General features: G+C 42.3%; 1 protein-coding gene across 1 annotated transcript in view; it reads left to right on the top strand.

Annotated features, from left to right (window-relative positions):
• sgcd (sarcoglycan, delta (dystrophin-associated glycoprotein)) overlaps positions 1–13,396 on the top strand; it is a 36,087-nt gene extending 22,691 nt beyond the window's left edge. The window contains exons 4-8 of the mRNA XM_007891461.2: positions 2,075–2,162; positions 2,704–2,823; positions 5,423–5,495; positions 10,438–10,561; positions 12,761–13,396. Coding sequence (XP_007889652.1) covers positions 2,075–2,162; positions 2,704–2,823; positions 5,423–5,495; positions 10,438–10,561; positions 12,761–12,937 — 582 coding nt within the window. The 3' untranslated portion in view covers positions 12,938–13,396. The remainder of the gene's footprint in view (positions 1–2,074; positions 2,163–2,703; positions 2,824–5,422; positions 5,496–10,437; positions 10,562–12,760) is intronic.
• The last annotated feature ends 246 nt before the right edge of the window (positions 13,397–13,642 follow it).

Below are 13,642 nucleotides of genomic sequence, written 5' to 3' on the forward strand. Positions count from 1 at the left end.
GCTCTGGGATGCTACCCTGTGTGAGGGTCGCTGTGTAAATGCAAGTTGTTGTCCTTGTTGCCTTGCTCCCCTCTTTGCCCATCTTCAGATCACACCTGAAGACCTCCCTCTTGGTTCGTGCCTACGGCATCAAACACGTTAAATGCTCGGAGACACTATCCTGCGTGAAGGGCATTATACAAATGCAAATTATTGTCGTTGGTGGTGAATAATTACAAGTGGGGGCTTCATGACATTGCTTTGTAACAATGATAATATTCTCCTGAACGAGGCATGGGAAAGGGTTGTCTGAAGTAACTCACTGACATTGGCAGCTCTCCCTCTCTCACACACACACACACACACACGCGCGCCGGTTAAGTCATTTAGTAGGTCACGCAGAAGATATCTGAGAAATCAGTTGTGTATAGTTGGAACTCCAGACATCTACTCTCGGGACTGTGTGTGCATGTATGTCTCTTCAGACACATCGTCCTCTCATTGAACTGTTGCTAATTCATCAGATTCCCCCAGCATGATCCAACAGTGTCAAAGGCCTGCAGAGAGATGCTGCTTGTGGTTCTCTCTCCAGATATTCCCACCACTCTTCCCCCCTGTATGCACAAGTTCAAATACAGTTAACCATTTACTGAGCCAGACTTGCAATACATTGGCTATTGCCCTTTGGTACTAAGGTATGTGATTTCTCCAGCTCTTCCTGGAGGGGATAATGATTAAGCAGGAGAGAGTCAGCGGATCGAGTGTTGTGGAGCCACTTATGTCTGGTGTTAGAACTGATAAGATGTACAGAACGTGAGCTCCTCTGTTAAATTGCCAACCGCATTTGGCAGTATTGCTTTCAGACATTACAAGGGATTCTGGTCTGAAAGATTTGCTATCCGATTACAACAACCTTCACCGATGCTAATTTTGTGCAACAGAATAAAGCAGTCTGTGGGAAGAGAGCCTCTGAAGATGTCTATCAAGTCAGCTTCATTTCTCACTGCTTTCCTGTGGTATTTATGTTCCTCCATCTGCATCTTATTTTGTGCTCTGTTCCAAGTCCTCTCTTTCGCTTTGTGTGGTTGTTCCTGAGGTTCATTTCAGTCTCACCGCAGGGACCACACTGCACATCACCTGCTTTGAAGCACCTTGAGTTACATAGAATGTTACAGCACGGAAACTGGTAGTCTGTGCCTGTGTCTATACTCCACACAAGCCTCAACACCTTGCAATAATAATAATAATCCTTGCGTTTGGTACAGCGCCTTATCAGGTCTTTGAGACGTCTCAAAGCGCTTCACAGGATATACTGTAGAGTGAATTGACTTGTGATTTGTGAGCGAATCCCTCCCGCCATCCTCTATTCCCTTCTCTCTCAAGTACGCATCAAGTTTCCCCTTAAATACATTGACATCTGCTTGAGCTTCAGCTTTTGGCAGTGAGTTCCACACTCTCACCATCCTCTGCCTGAAGAAGTTCCTTCTGAACTATCTTTCAGATCCACTGTAGAATATCACAGAGAGTTCCAATAGAAAGATATTTTAAGGAAAGTAGCTGGCCTGCAATGTAATTCTTCAGGGCGTGGAATATTTTATTATACTTGGATCAAACGATGGCGAAAAACTACTAGCAATTCTATCAAAATACAAAATGCACGGTCTCTACACTTTACAGTATATTCTGTGAAGCGCTTTGAGATGTCTTGAAGACGTGATAAGGCGCTGTATCAAATGCAAGGATTATTATTATTATCATATGTCACGCCCTTCATTCGGGTAGCGTCTGGGAGCACTCAGGGGCAAGTGTTCCTTCCCTATCTGTTTCAGATAGTTATTCCCAGCGGAGAGATCAAGGTGACTGAATAGTAATCATTTTGGCCAGTGAGTGGAAACAAAATCCATATTCTCAATAACTTCCTACTAATGTTTTGCTCAGTTGCTGATGTAATGTAATACATCAATAAATCCACTTATCTTGCAAAATTGTTTCTGTAAAGTGGCTTTGTTTTCTCAAATGGGTCCTCCCTCGCTTAATATTAGTGAACGTAAGGAAATCTCAACAGCAATTATGCTTTTTTTTTTCTCTCTTTTAGGACAGATCGCTTTACTTGCAGTCTTCTAAAAATGTTACAGTGAGCGTCCGTAATGAGCAGAATGAGATTGTTACCCAGCTAATTACAGGTAAGCCGAAAGAGCGGGCAGTCAGGAGTCAGCCTGGCTCAGTCGGTAGCAGTGTCGCCTCTGAGTCAGAAGGTTGTGGGTTCAAGTCGCGTGTTGGGACCTTGAGCTCACAGTTTATACCGTCACCGCAAGGAAAGGTGGTCGAGGCCAGACTGCTGGGTTCGTTTAAGAAGCAGCTTGATGTTGTGATAGGTGGACTTTAGGATGGATGGGTTTGCTGGAGAGTTGAGGTCAAAAGGGACAGAGGGTACACTTCATCGAAAGATATCTTCGGATCTAGTTGATGTAGTGACTTTGCGAATAGATTGTTGCGCTCGGCCATTGGGCGCAGACCTTAGAGCTGGCACAGCTCCAGCTTACTCTGCCCTTGCCGTAGCTTTGCATAGACAGATAAATGAGAAGAATGCTAAGGGATTCCGAATCCCTGACTGTCCAGCGCCTTGGCACATCCTCTTGACATGAAAGGCGCTCTCCAGATGTAATTGTTGTTGTTGGGCTGTTACCAGCGCACTGTCTTGTAACGATTGGTGTTTGCCTACAGGGAGCGAAGCTGTGGAGGCACACGGCAAGCGGTTCGAGGTGAACTCAAACACGGGGAAGCTGCTGTTTTCGGCAGAGGAGGGTGAAGTGGTTGTCGGCGCTGAACGCTTAAGAGTTTTAGGTAAAGTCATTCGTTCACTCGCTCAACTGCGAACCTCTCCAAAAAACCCGTCTTCCTTGTAAATCCGCTCTCGGGCCAGGCTTCTGTGCACCTGCTTGCCATCAGCTTTGGCCACTTACAAGGTTTACTGTGAAGTGGAGACACTGGGATGGATAAAGCAGCAGCCCAATTGCACACAGCAATATCCCACAAACAGCAGTGAAACTAATGACCAATTTTATTGGNTTAACCAAAGCATTGGTATCTTTAACGCCCACCTGAGCAGGCAGACAGGACCTTTTTAAAGTTCATGGTTGTTTATTGGACATTGCTGTGCGCAAATTTGCTGCCACGTTGGCCTACAGAAATATAAAGTCACTACACTTTGCCGTAAATCCTTTGAGACGTCCTCCTGACGTGAAGGGCGCTCTGTAAATGCAAGTTGTTATTGTTAATATTATTCAGATGTGATATTTCAACAAGAGTGGAAGAACACATTTTCTGAAAAAAGGCAACTTTTTTTTCCCCCTGTTCAAAAAGTAAAGTAATAGTATTTTTACATTGAACTTCTAGGGTGAACCTTAACTCATCACATCAGCAAATATCATAGAATCATAGAATTATAGAGTATTACAGCACAGAAAGAGGCTATTCAGCCCATCGTGCCTGTGCTTTGGAAGAGCTACCGAATCAGTCCCACTCCCCTACCTTTCGCCATCAATATCAACAGTGAAAAGTCGGATGGATTTGTCTGCACCGTAGGCTGGTCTCAAAGATTACAGGCAACGAGGATGAAACAGATTGCACTGTAATATCTGATCCTTTGCTCCAGGAAAAAATACACAGCACGACTTCAACATGCGATCTGATTTATGAGAGAAGATGGCTCTCAAAAGGAATAATTACTTCTGATTAATGTGTAAACCCAGTCAAAGTATAACAGCCAGATGCCAATTGGCCTGGATTGCCTGCTTTTCCTTTGGGTTGGGGTAAGGAAACAATTACAATGAAAAATAAAGTCGCTTTTTAAAGTTGCCGGTGTTATATCAAGTGATCATCAATTCCCCTAAGAGGTCATTAGGAGTTTAAATATTTCAGTGAAGCATTTATTTTCGGTTGCTTCTCATATCACCCATTGTATTTGATTGGCTTCAAAAAAACCCTCGGGATGATTTATTCCAAACTGCTTTATGGCCAATTTTTTTTGGATTGTAGAACTTTTTAATGCACAGGATTTATGTAACCAAACCTAACTCAGAACACAATGGATAGGATTAGGCTATCTATACCTGGGCTCTGTCAACACCTATGATTTACCTGAATTAGCGAACTACAATTGGAGTTAAAGGAGCTCATTGATTGTCCTTTCGCTCCTGAGTCAGAGGGTTCAAGCCCCACGTCAAGACTTTGAACTCGCGTAGGTTAAGCTGGTACTCTAAAGCAGTCCTGGTGGGGTGTGGGTGTTGTATTGTCGGATTTTCCGTCCTTCAGATGAGACGTTAAACAAGGTCCTGTCTGCCTGTTTAGATGGACATTAACACTCTGATGGCACTACTTGAAAAGAGGAGGGAGTTTCTCCTGATGTCCTGACTAACAACAGATACTCCAGATACAATTGGCCATTCATTTCATGGCTGTTTGTGGGAGCATCTGAGCAACTGGGCTGATATGTTCATGGACAAATGTACAGTCATTCCACTTCACAGTTGATCCTGTCAAGTGCTTTGGGACATTCTCATGATGTGAAAGGTGCTAAAACAAATGCAAGGATTATTATATTGATAATGGAATGATTATCTCGGTGAGAAAGGACTTATGATGCTGGGTTTGGACTTACATTCTTTACATCCAGTGCCAGATTCCACATTCATCCACCCAATCCAGAGTCACACCACTTTACAATACATACTGTGAAGCCTGTGAGATGTTTGAACGACTTGATAAGGCTCTGTATCAAATGCAAACATTATTATACAATAGCATCGGATAGATGCTTAGTATAACTCCCGCATTCAGTCCCAACACCGCCTGCCTTAACTCCAACCTCCCCCAAAATCAGTACTTTTATCACCAGCGTTGCTTTCCTGTTTCTCATCTCAGCTACAGACGTTCCAATTGTGGCTGACAACTTCTTGTCAATTTAAGTTGAATTATGGGTGGTTTTGTGCTGTAGACTTAGTTTATATAGAAATGAAGTATGAGACATTTATAAGTAGAAAGGATGACTGGATGGCTACTTACTGCAAGCGCACAGATATAGCTCTAGCGCCTGCAGTGCTGGGCATCACACTGCTATTATTCCATATAGAATGATGAATTTAATCATTACGGGCTGTTGGGTTGAATCCAAGCAGAGACAGCATCCCAGTGGAACCAGTTAAGGTGGAATCCTGTGTGTGATGACATTCATTAGGTTTTGGAGACAGCTTCTGGCTGGTTCTCGAGGTGACAATGTCGGCTCAGCGATTCTCTTTCCCCCTAACCCACCCCCCCCACAATCTCGAAGTGGTTAGTTAGCACGCTCGCCTCATAACCATTTAACTAATTCAGTATTGAAGTATGGCAGAAACTGTAATGTCCTGATATACCTTCATTAACATCTACTCGTCTTTCCCTGCAGGTGCAGAAGGAGCCGTGTTTGATAGTTCTCTCGAAACACCACATATCCGGGCTGAACCTTTCAAACAGTTACGGTATGAAGCCCACCTTTCATTGACAATTTCCCTTCTATCTTCCCGTTCCTCATTCTGTCCTTCTTTGTTTTGTTCCTTCCTGTTTTTCTTTCCTCCCCTCTTCCCCTGCTGTTTTCATTTCATTTTCTCTTTGCTGGGCATCAGTGGTAAATTGCATGTCAGCTGATTTTATCCTTCATGTCGACTGTTTTTTGAGGGCAAAACGATATATATGCTATTTATTATTTTGGCCCTCAAAATGCACAGTCAATTCACTTGACCACATATTCTGTAAAGCACTTTGAGACGTCTCAACAATGCGATAAGGCGCAATATCAAATGCAAGGATTATTATTATTATTATACTTATGCAAGAACAAAAATTTACATTTTCCTCTAGGTGCTTCACAGAATTTACTGTAAAGTGTAGTGACTGTATTTTGTAAAGTGCTCTAAGTTCAGTTCCTCTATGTTTGATTGGTGCTTAGTGCCATTATGTGTTCATATAGATATAATTTTGAGTAATAATAATAATCCTTGTATTTGATATAGCGCTTTTCACGTCGGGAGGACGTCCCAAAGCGCTTTTCACGTCGGGAGGACGTCACAGAACACACTGTAAAGTAAATTGACTGTATATTTGTGGGCGAACGCGGCAGCCAATTGCGCACAGCAATGTCCCACAAACAGTCGTAGATTGAAAATGACCAATTTATTATTGTTTTTGGTTTTTGGAGGGATTATTATTAGGCTCTGTGTGGAGTAAGGAAACTGAGCTACAGGACTCCAGAGTAGGAGTGGACCAAGGGTTTCCTTCGAAATATCAATCTCCAAATCTAATAACTTTTAGTTGACAGGAACATGTCGTGTTCTGTTTTTGAAACTCTTTGTAGTGTCTTGTTAAACCACCTGATACAGTTTATTCCACATTCCTATCAGCCTTTCACCACAATAAATCTCTCCTTCATTTCTTTTTCTCTTTAAGGTCTTCAATTTGAAGATCCTAAATAATAATTTGGTCACTCAATCCAAGACTATTTGTGGGATCCTGCTGTGCGTAATTTGCTGCCACATTTCGTCCACAAAATATACAGTCGCTACACTTTACAGTGTGTAATGTGAAGGTATCTGAGACGTCTCAAAGACTTGATAAGGCATTGTATTAAATGCAAGGATTATTATTATTATTACCTGACCCTTATCACCTTTGTTGCCTTAATACTTCTTATTTTCATGTTCCTCCCTTTCTATGTGTACTCCTAGTCTCTCTTCCATTCTCTCTCTCTCTCTCTCTCTCTCTCTCACTTTCTTCTCATTCCCTGTGTTGCTCAGATCAATATTTGGACCTGCATCAAAAAATAATTAAGCTGAGATCTCATTAGAGGAAATTAACAGGTGTACAATAATGTAGATGCCCTGGAGTTTACCACACTCAGAACTGTAATTAGGTTTGGTATTAAACTGCTCACTAACCTTGGGAGGAAAAATTGTAAAGAAATTCTGCGCTTGGAAATAAAAATGTGAATTATGGATGTTTCACAGCTGATAAGAGAAGCTTTGCTGGTGGAATGTAAACACATCACTGCTCTCTCTAAAAGTTAATGAGGATTTGTGGCTGTCCCTTAATAACACAACAAATTGGTTACAGCGACTTGCTTATTCACTCTAGTCTGCCAGAGAAACAGATTTAACAGTCTCCAGGATTAATCTAGAGGAACAAAACAGCAACGCTTATACGTTTGTAACATCGACGCTATAAGCAGTACCGCTAAATCTGCAGTGCCACACGGTTAAGCTCTCGAAAACTACACACAGGGAGCTGAAAATTGCTCCACTAACATTCCCCGGGTACCGGGTTTAATCCATCCATTTAATCCTTTCACGGCAGGTGGATGTCTCAAAGCGCTTCACAGGATTTGCTGTAAAGTGTAGTGACTGTGTATTTTGTTGGCAAATGTCTTTCAAAGATGTCTTTCAGACTATCCTTCTTGGGTGGGGAGGGGTGGGGGAGCTAAGTGCGATCTCCTTGGAGGTGAACTGGCTAGTGATGACAGCACAGCTAGCCTAGCTCATCGGCAGGACTTGGAAAGCCAGACCAGTCACAGGGAATCATCCTATTCAGGTCCTGTTAATCCTGCAAGCCAAGGCCCTAACGGGTAGAGTGGTCCAAGCTGGACAAAGAGCAGAAAAGCTTACCAGACAAGGCACTGGAATTCATGTTTGAAGAACCACCAGATCCGAGTGTATTGTGATCCTGCCCATCATCTGCTCATCCGAGTTTGATCTGAAATCCGGGTCTCAGAGGCTATATCACTGTAGTTCTGAGTCCTGGCGTTTGAAGCCATTTTTGAAGTTAGTGCAGCCACAGTTGCATGCCAAGAGGGGAGAGGGAGGTTGGCACACAGTGCTTTGGGAGCCAGATGCTGCCAGCGTTATGCCAAGGGAGTAGCACAGATTTGGCACTAGTCAGTGATGGGTGAGATAGAGATGGAGGAGATACTGGCAGCAGAATGCCAAAGGGACACATTAGTGGCACTTTGCCAAAAGACAGAGATGTTGGCAGCAGAGTAGTGATAGAAAGATAGGGACATTATCATCAGTATATCAGCAGAGAGGGGAGAGTTGCAGTATTTGGGGGATGGAGATACATTGACAGCATTTCTCTAAGGGAGAGGAATACAGGAGGTATTGTGCTAAGACAGACAAAATCGTGCCAAGAAAGACTCTTCCCTCGAGTGCTATAAATATATTGAAACACATCTGTCCATGGTGTAGGTAAATACATAGAATCCTTAGAAACTTTACTGAACAGAAGAAAGGCCATTTAGCCCATCATGCCTGTGCTGGCGCTCGTTTGAGGGATCTGCAGCAAATAAAATGTGTAAATACTTAATCTCATCAACAAATTACAGACGAAACAGATAATAATAATAATAATCCTTTCATTTCATATAGCACCTTATCACGTTGTTGAGATGTCTCAAAACGCATTACAGGATTTACTGTAAATGGCGTGACTGTGTGTGTTTTGTGGGCAAACAGGGCAGTCAATTTTCACTCAGCAGTGCCTTACAGACAACCAAAGGATGAATGACCAATTTTATTTGGGGGATTGTTGACCAAGACACCAACAGGGAGAAACTTCCCTGTTCTTTTCGAATGGAATTTAGTGCACACCACAAAATAAGAAAAAAGTGAACTCATTGGGAAGTTACTCAGTTTCAGGCAGTACAGTCTATGCCCTGTACCTTGAATGCCTTGTATCTTAGAAGGCATCTTCACCATATGCTGCCTCCCTTCTGTGCTGACTGCGTTATATTAGTACCTCTGATAGCCCTGCAGTGCCCGGCCGGGACATGAAAGCCAGAGACTTGGCACATCTCGCAAGTTCCATGACCGTGCGTAAATGAGAAAATGCAAAGTAGAATTTCAAAGCGCTTTGTCTGTTTTTATCCCCAGTCCACGTATCACAAGACAAAAAAAAANGTTCCGTTTTCTCTTGTGATGTTTAGTACATGGCTGCCTATCCACTTTGACTAATTCCGTCCACTCTTGGGGAATTTAATCTTGTTTGTTATGTGTTGCAATTTAACAAGGTGTAAATATTAATCAGGCACAGACTGTTCAAGTCTACAACACAAGTGAATTTCCACACCCTGGTGCTCTTAAGATATCACTGGAAGGTCAACAATTTAATCCCAGTTTTAAATATGTTAATTTATTTGTTGTTTGAATTTTAGTGTGTATAATTTATGCAATTATTCGGATATCGCTGTGGGTTATATCCCTGATCTGAATCTTTATAGGATTGGAGTTTAATTAGCCAGAGAATACCTCATTAGAAACTGAATGTTGGCAGAAATTAATTAATAAGTACCAGGAGCGATTTCCAAATTTTATTAATTGATGATTAATATAATTCAGATTCATTTGAGACATTCCTAAACGAGAGTTCAAGTTTTGTGTGCATTAATTGCATAAAAAGACTCCCAACGGTAGCAATTCTGATCATCTGAGAATCCTAGAATATGCACTACTTAATCTGAACCGATCTTGTAATAACAAGTAGTTCAGTTTTGGATTCTTTTGTTTCGGTATCCTTGCTGCAGTCTGTTCAAAGAAGGAGTTCCAATCTAATTAGACTTTCTCCCCTCTGTGAAGAATATCAGAACATTTTTGTGGCCAAGATGCTACCCGTGTGAAGGTCGGCCTATAATTGAAAGTTGTTACCGTTGTTGGGTGCCAATCCAAGAACTCCAGTAACAGAAGAAAGATGTGTTGGTAGCACTCTTGTCTCTTGAGTCAGAAGGTTGTGGGTTCGAACCTCATGCCAGGACTCTGAACTCACATACTCAAGGCTGACACTCCAATGCAGTGCTGTGCGTGTGCTGCATTGATGGAGGTGCCATCCTTTGGATAAGACGTTAAACTGAGGCCCTGTCTGCCTGTTCAGGTGGACGTTAAAGATCCAATTGCACTACACAGGAAAAGGGAGTTTCTCTCGGTTTCCTGGCCAACAATCCCCTAGATAACATCGGTCATTCACAAACATGCTGGCGTGGGACTTTGCTGCGTGCAAATTAGCTGTTGCGCTCACCTACAAAATACACAGTCACTACACTTCACAGTATATCCTTTGAAGTGCTTTGAGACACCCTCCCAACGCGATAAGGCCCTACATCAAATGCAAATCATACACAAGAGCTGACAGAATCAAACATAGAAAGGAAGTTCATCAAAGGTGAACGATAATAGTCCGAAAGGGCTACTGTTCCCTCAGGCTGTCTGACTGAACATATTTATTATCCCTTGCTGAGATTCATATCATCCTCTCAGCCTTGAAAATGGCTCTACAGGAGATTCGAATGACTGTTGGGTGAGACTTGTCTCTCCATGTTATACCCATTCAGTAACTCGCCACTGCAGGCCAAATGACAAATAATAATTCTTCTTCTGGCCCTAGACTGGAATCGCCCACACGCTCTCTCATAATGGAGGCACCAAAGGGAGTGGAGATCGATGCAGAGGCGGGTGACTTGAAAGCTCTTTGTCGAAATGAGCTGAAATTGGAATCTGAAGATGGTGAGGTGGGTACCTAAAGACTATTTTTTTTCATATCATTCCCTCCTTCGGAAAACTTCATTCCACACAAACATTTATTGACCCGAAATTGCACCTACTCCTAGCCTGTAAGACTGTTTGGCTTTGGCAAAAGACTATTTGAGATCGAATCCCACTACTGTGCAGTGCTGTTAGACTCTGTCCTGAATAAAGGGCGTTGTACTTACATAGAAACTACAACACACGAAAAAGCCATTTGGCCCAACCAGTCTGTGCTGCTGTTTGTACTCCACATGAACTCCATCCACTCCTTATTCCATCTCATGTCCTTCTATTCCTTTCACCTTCATATATATAACTGCATGTTAAATTTAAGATTGCGCTGAATATTTTAAAACTCTTAATTTCTGTCTTTTTCTAAGAACTGCGGAAAAAAGGCTTCCAAATTAAGACCGAATTTTCCTCCTTCCTAAATTTTAATAATGATGATAATAATAATCCTTGTATTTGATATAGCGCCTTATCACATCATTGAGATGTCTCAAAGAGCTACACCCTGTAAAGTGTAGTGACTGTGTACTTTGTGGGCGAAACAAAAGGCAAAATGGTCTTGCAGGCTAAGACAAGGTGGAATTTCGGGCCTTATTATTATTATTATTATATTATAAAACCCCATACTTGTGCTTCTCCAGGGGACTTTAACAAATGCATCCTCTCCTAGTCAGTAAGCGTTCAGTCATCTCAGCATTAATATACGCCAAGATTCGGATGCTTCTAAATCAACGGGTTTCTGAAATGCTCACTTTGGGAACTGTCGAGGGTATAGTTTCCATGGAATTAACGTCAAGTCTTAAAGTTCTGCTTTATTCCTTCTCCACGGATTTAAATAGTGTGACATTGTTCGGAATTAACATCGGCTCACTGGCATGGAGCCAGCGATATTCTTGCCTCTTCAGTACATTCAACTCTCCAGGGGGCTATTTAACATGGATTCTTCTGTCAGATTGCTGGCTCTGTTGTCAGAAACACAACTCTTGTTTTCTTGAGTGAGATAATTACATTGCCTATTGATTTGCGGCACGGAAGTGTAAGCTCAGGTGGAAAAACATTAACAAATTCTCCTTATGATTCTCAATTTTATGCTGCGAAAGAAAGAGAAGGTGGAAAAAGCAAACCCGAGACAGAAATGACTCCAGGGATTAATAGACCTCAAGGTGTAATTAGGCAGAAAATTAATGACTCTGTTATTATAGATCTTTTTTTTCTTATCATTTTCAATCGCTGGAATGAACTAAGCAGCAGTCAGCAGACTTAGGAAATGAAAGCTGGTTAGGTGACGAACATGTAGAGAGAAGGGGCTAAGAGTTCTCACTGTCTAGAGATTTCAGCCACCACCTTTTAGGAGATGTGCCTGTATATCAGGTAGTCTGGGTTTGGGTGGCCCATTTTCCCTAGCTTATAGTTGAGTTGAGAAAGCACTGGTTGTTGAGAGCCATTGACTGACGTGAAAGAAACACAGATCTGAAAGGCAACAAAAGTAGAGCACACAGTTTGGCGATGAGCTGAGGGCATTCAGGAGATACAGTAAATTACATAGAACATTACAGCTGGGAAACAGCTGGCCATTCGGTCCAACTAGTCACAAAAGGCTCTCTCCCTCCTCCTAATTCCCTCTCCTATACACCTCTATTTCCTTCTGCAGTACGTTTCCTCTGAAATATTATTGATGTGTTTTGCTTCAATGACGGAAATTGACAGTGAGTTCCAGATTCGTGCCACTCTGTATCAAAAAAAGTTCGTTGCAAACCCCTTTTTTACATTTATGCCTCTCGTTTTGAACTCACCAACAACAGGTGAACATCAATAGGCCCTTTCATAATCTTAAACAAAGAGTAATTTCAGGACAGAGACTAGGAAGAGTTTTTTTTTAATTAGCGACTTGAACAGGTTACCAGGAAGGGTGATTGAGGCCAAGGCACTTGGACTTGTTTCAAAAACAGCTTGATGTTGTGATGGGGAGACAGTAGAGTGGGTGTTCTGGAAGGTTGAGATCAGATGGGCCAGAGGACCTTCCTCACCCAATCCAGCCTTGTGAGCTTTATCAGGTCCCGTCTCAATCAAGAAATAGTTAAAGGTCACACATCTCAGACCTTATTTTTTTCTTGCTGACCTTTGGAAGCAGATTCAACGACTCTGTTTTACTCAATCTGTGCTTTTCTTTCCAGATCATTCTGGACGCCAGGAATATAAAATTACCGAGACTACCTAAAGGCACGTACACACCCTCAGCAACTGGCCGACAGAATGTCTTTGAGGTTTGTGTCTGCCCCAATGGAAGACTCTTTCTCTCACAATCTGGGACAGGCTCCACGTGCCAGATAAACAACAGCATTTGTCTATAAGAGGAGAACAATGAACCCACACATGAGCGCTACGTCCCGTCAGCAGCTCTGAGGTCTTTTTCGGATACAAAATGGTACCCCACGAGGGAACTGTATGACAGCTTGGTTGCTGTCTGCATCGTGGAAGAAGGCCTCTTAAACGGACACTTTGAGCTGACTGCATTTGTCCTCCCCTTTTCAATATGACGTTTCAGTATAGGGGAGACAAATGAAAAACCATCTATACTGGGACGTGTTCCAACCAACATCTCTGTTCAAAGAGGGAGATGAAAGAACGCCTTTGCCTTAACTGAATGCACTCAGCAAGGAAAGCACATTATTTTTCATTTTTATGGGTGTTATTAGGAGTGCACCGATTACAAAACACACGGCTTGCAAGGTTGAAACCCTAATATGTATCGGATGCAAAAATCCAGTGATTAACCGTATTCGGAGTGTCTCGAGGAACTCAGTTGAGAACCGGGAAGACGGCCTGGGGGTGGGGGGGGGGGGGGGCAGTAGAATATGTTTTTTTTTGGTTATAACATTGATGGGGAGAAATATCCATCTGGATCTATTTATATAGCATTTCAGAGCATCCAGAATTTGATAAATTCTTAAGCACAGCCTTAATTTTGAAGCTGCTTTCTTTTAAGAACTAGAAGAAAAACATCTGCAAAGTTAAGACTGAAGTCAGCAATTTGCCAAACTCGGGATGCTGTAAAA

This window comes from Callorhinchus milii, unplaced genomic scaffold, assembly GCF_018977255.1.
Source record: "Callorhinchus milii isolate IMCB2004 unplaced genomic scaffold, IMCB_Cmil_1.0 Scaffold13, whole genome shotgun sequence".
NCBI classification, from domain to species: Eukaryota; Metazoa; Chordata; class Chondrichthyes; order Chimaeriformes; family Callorhinchidae; genus Callorhinchus; species Callorhinchus milii.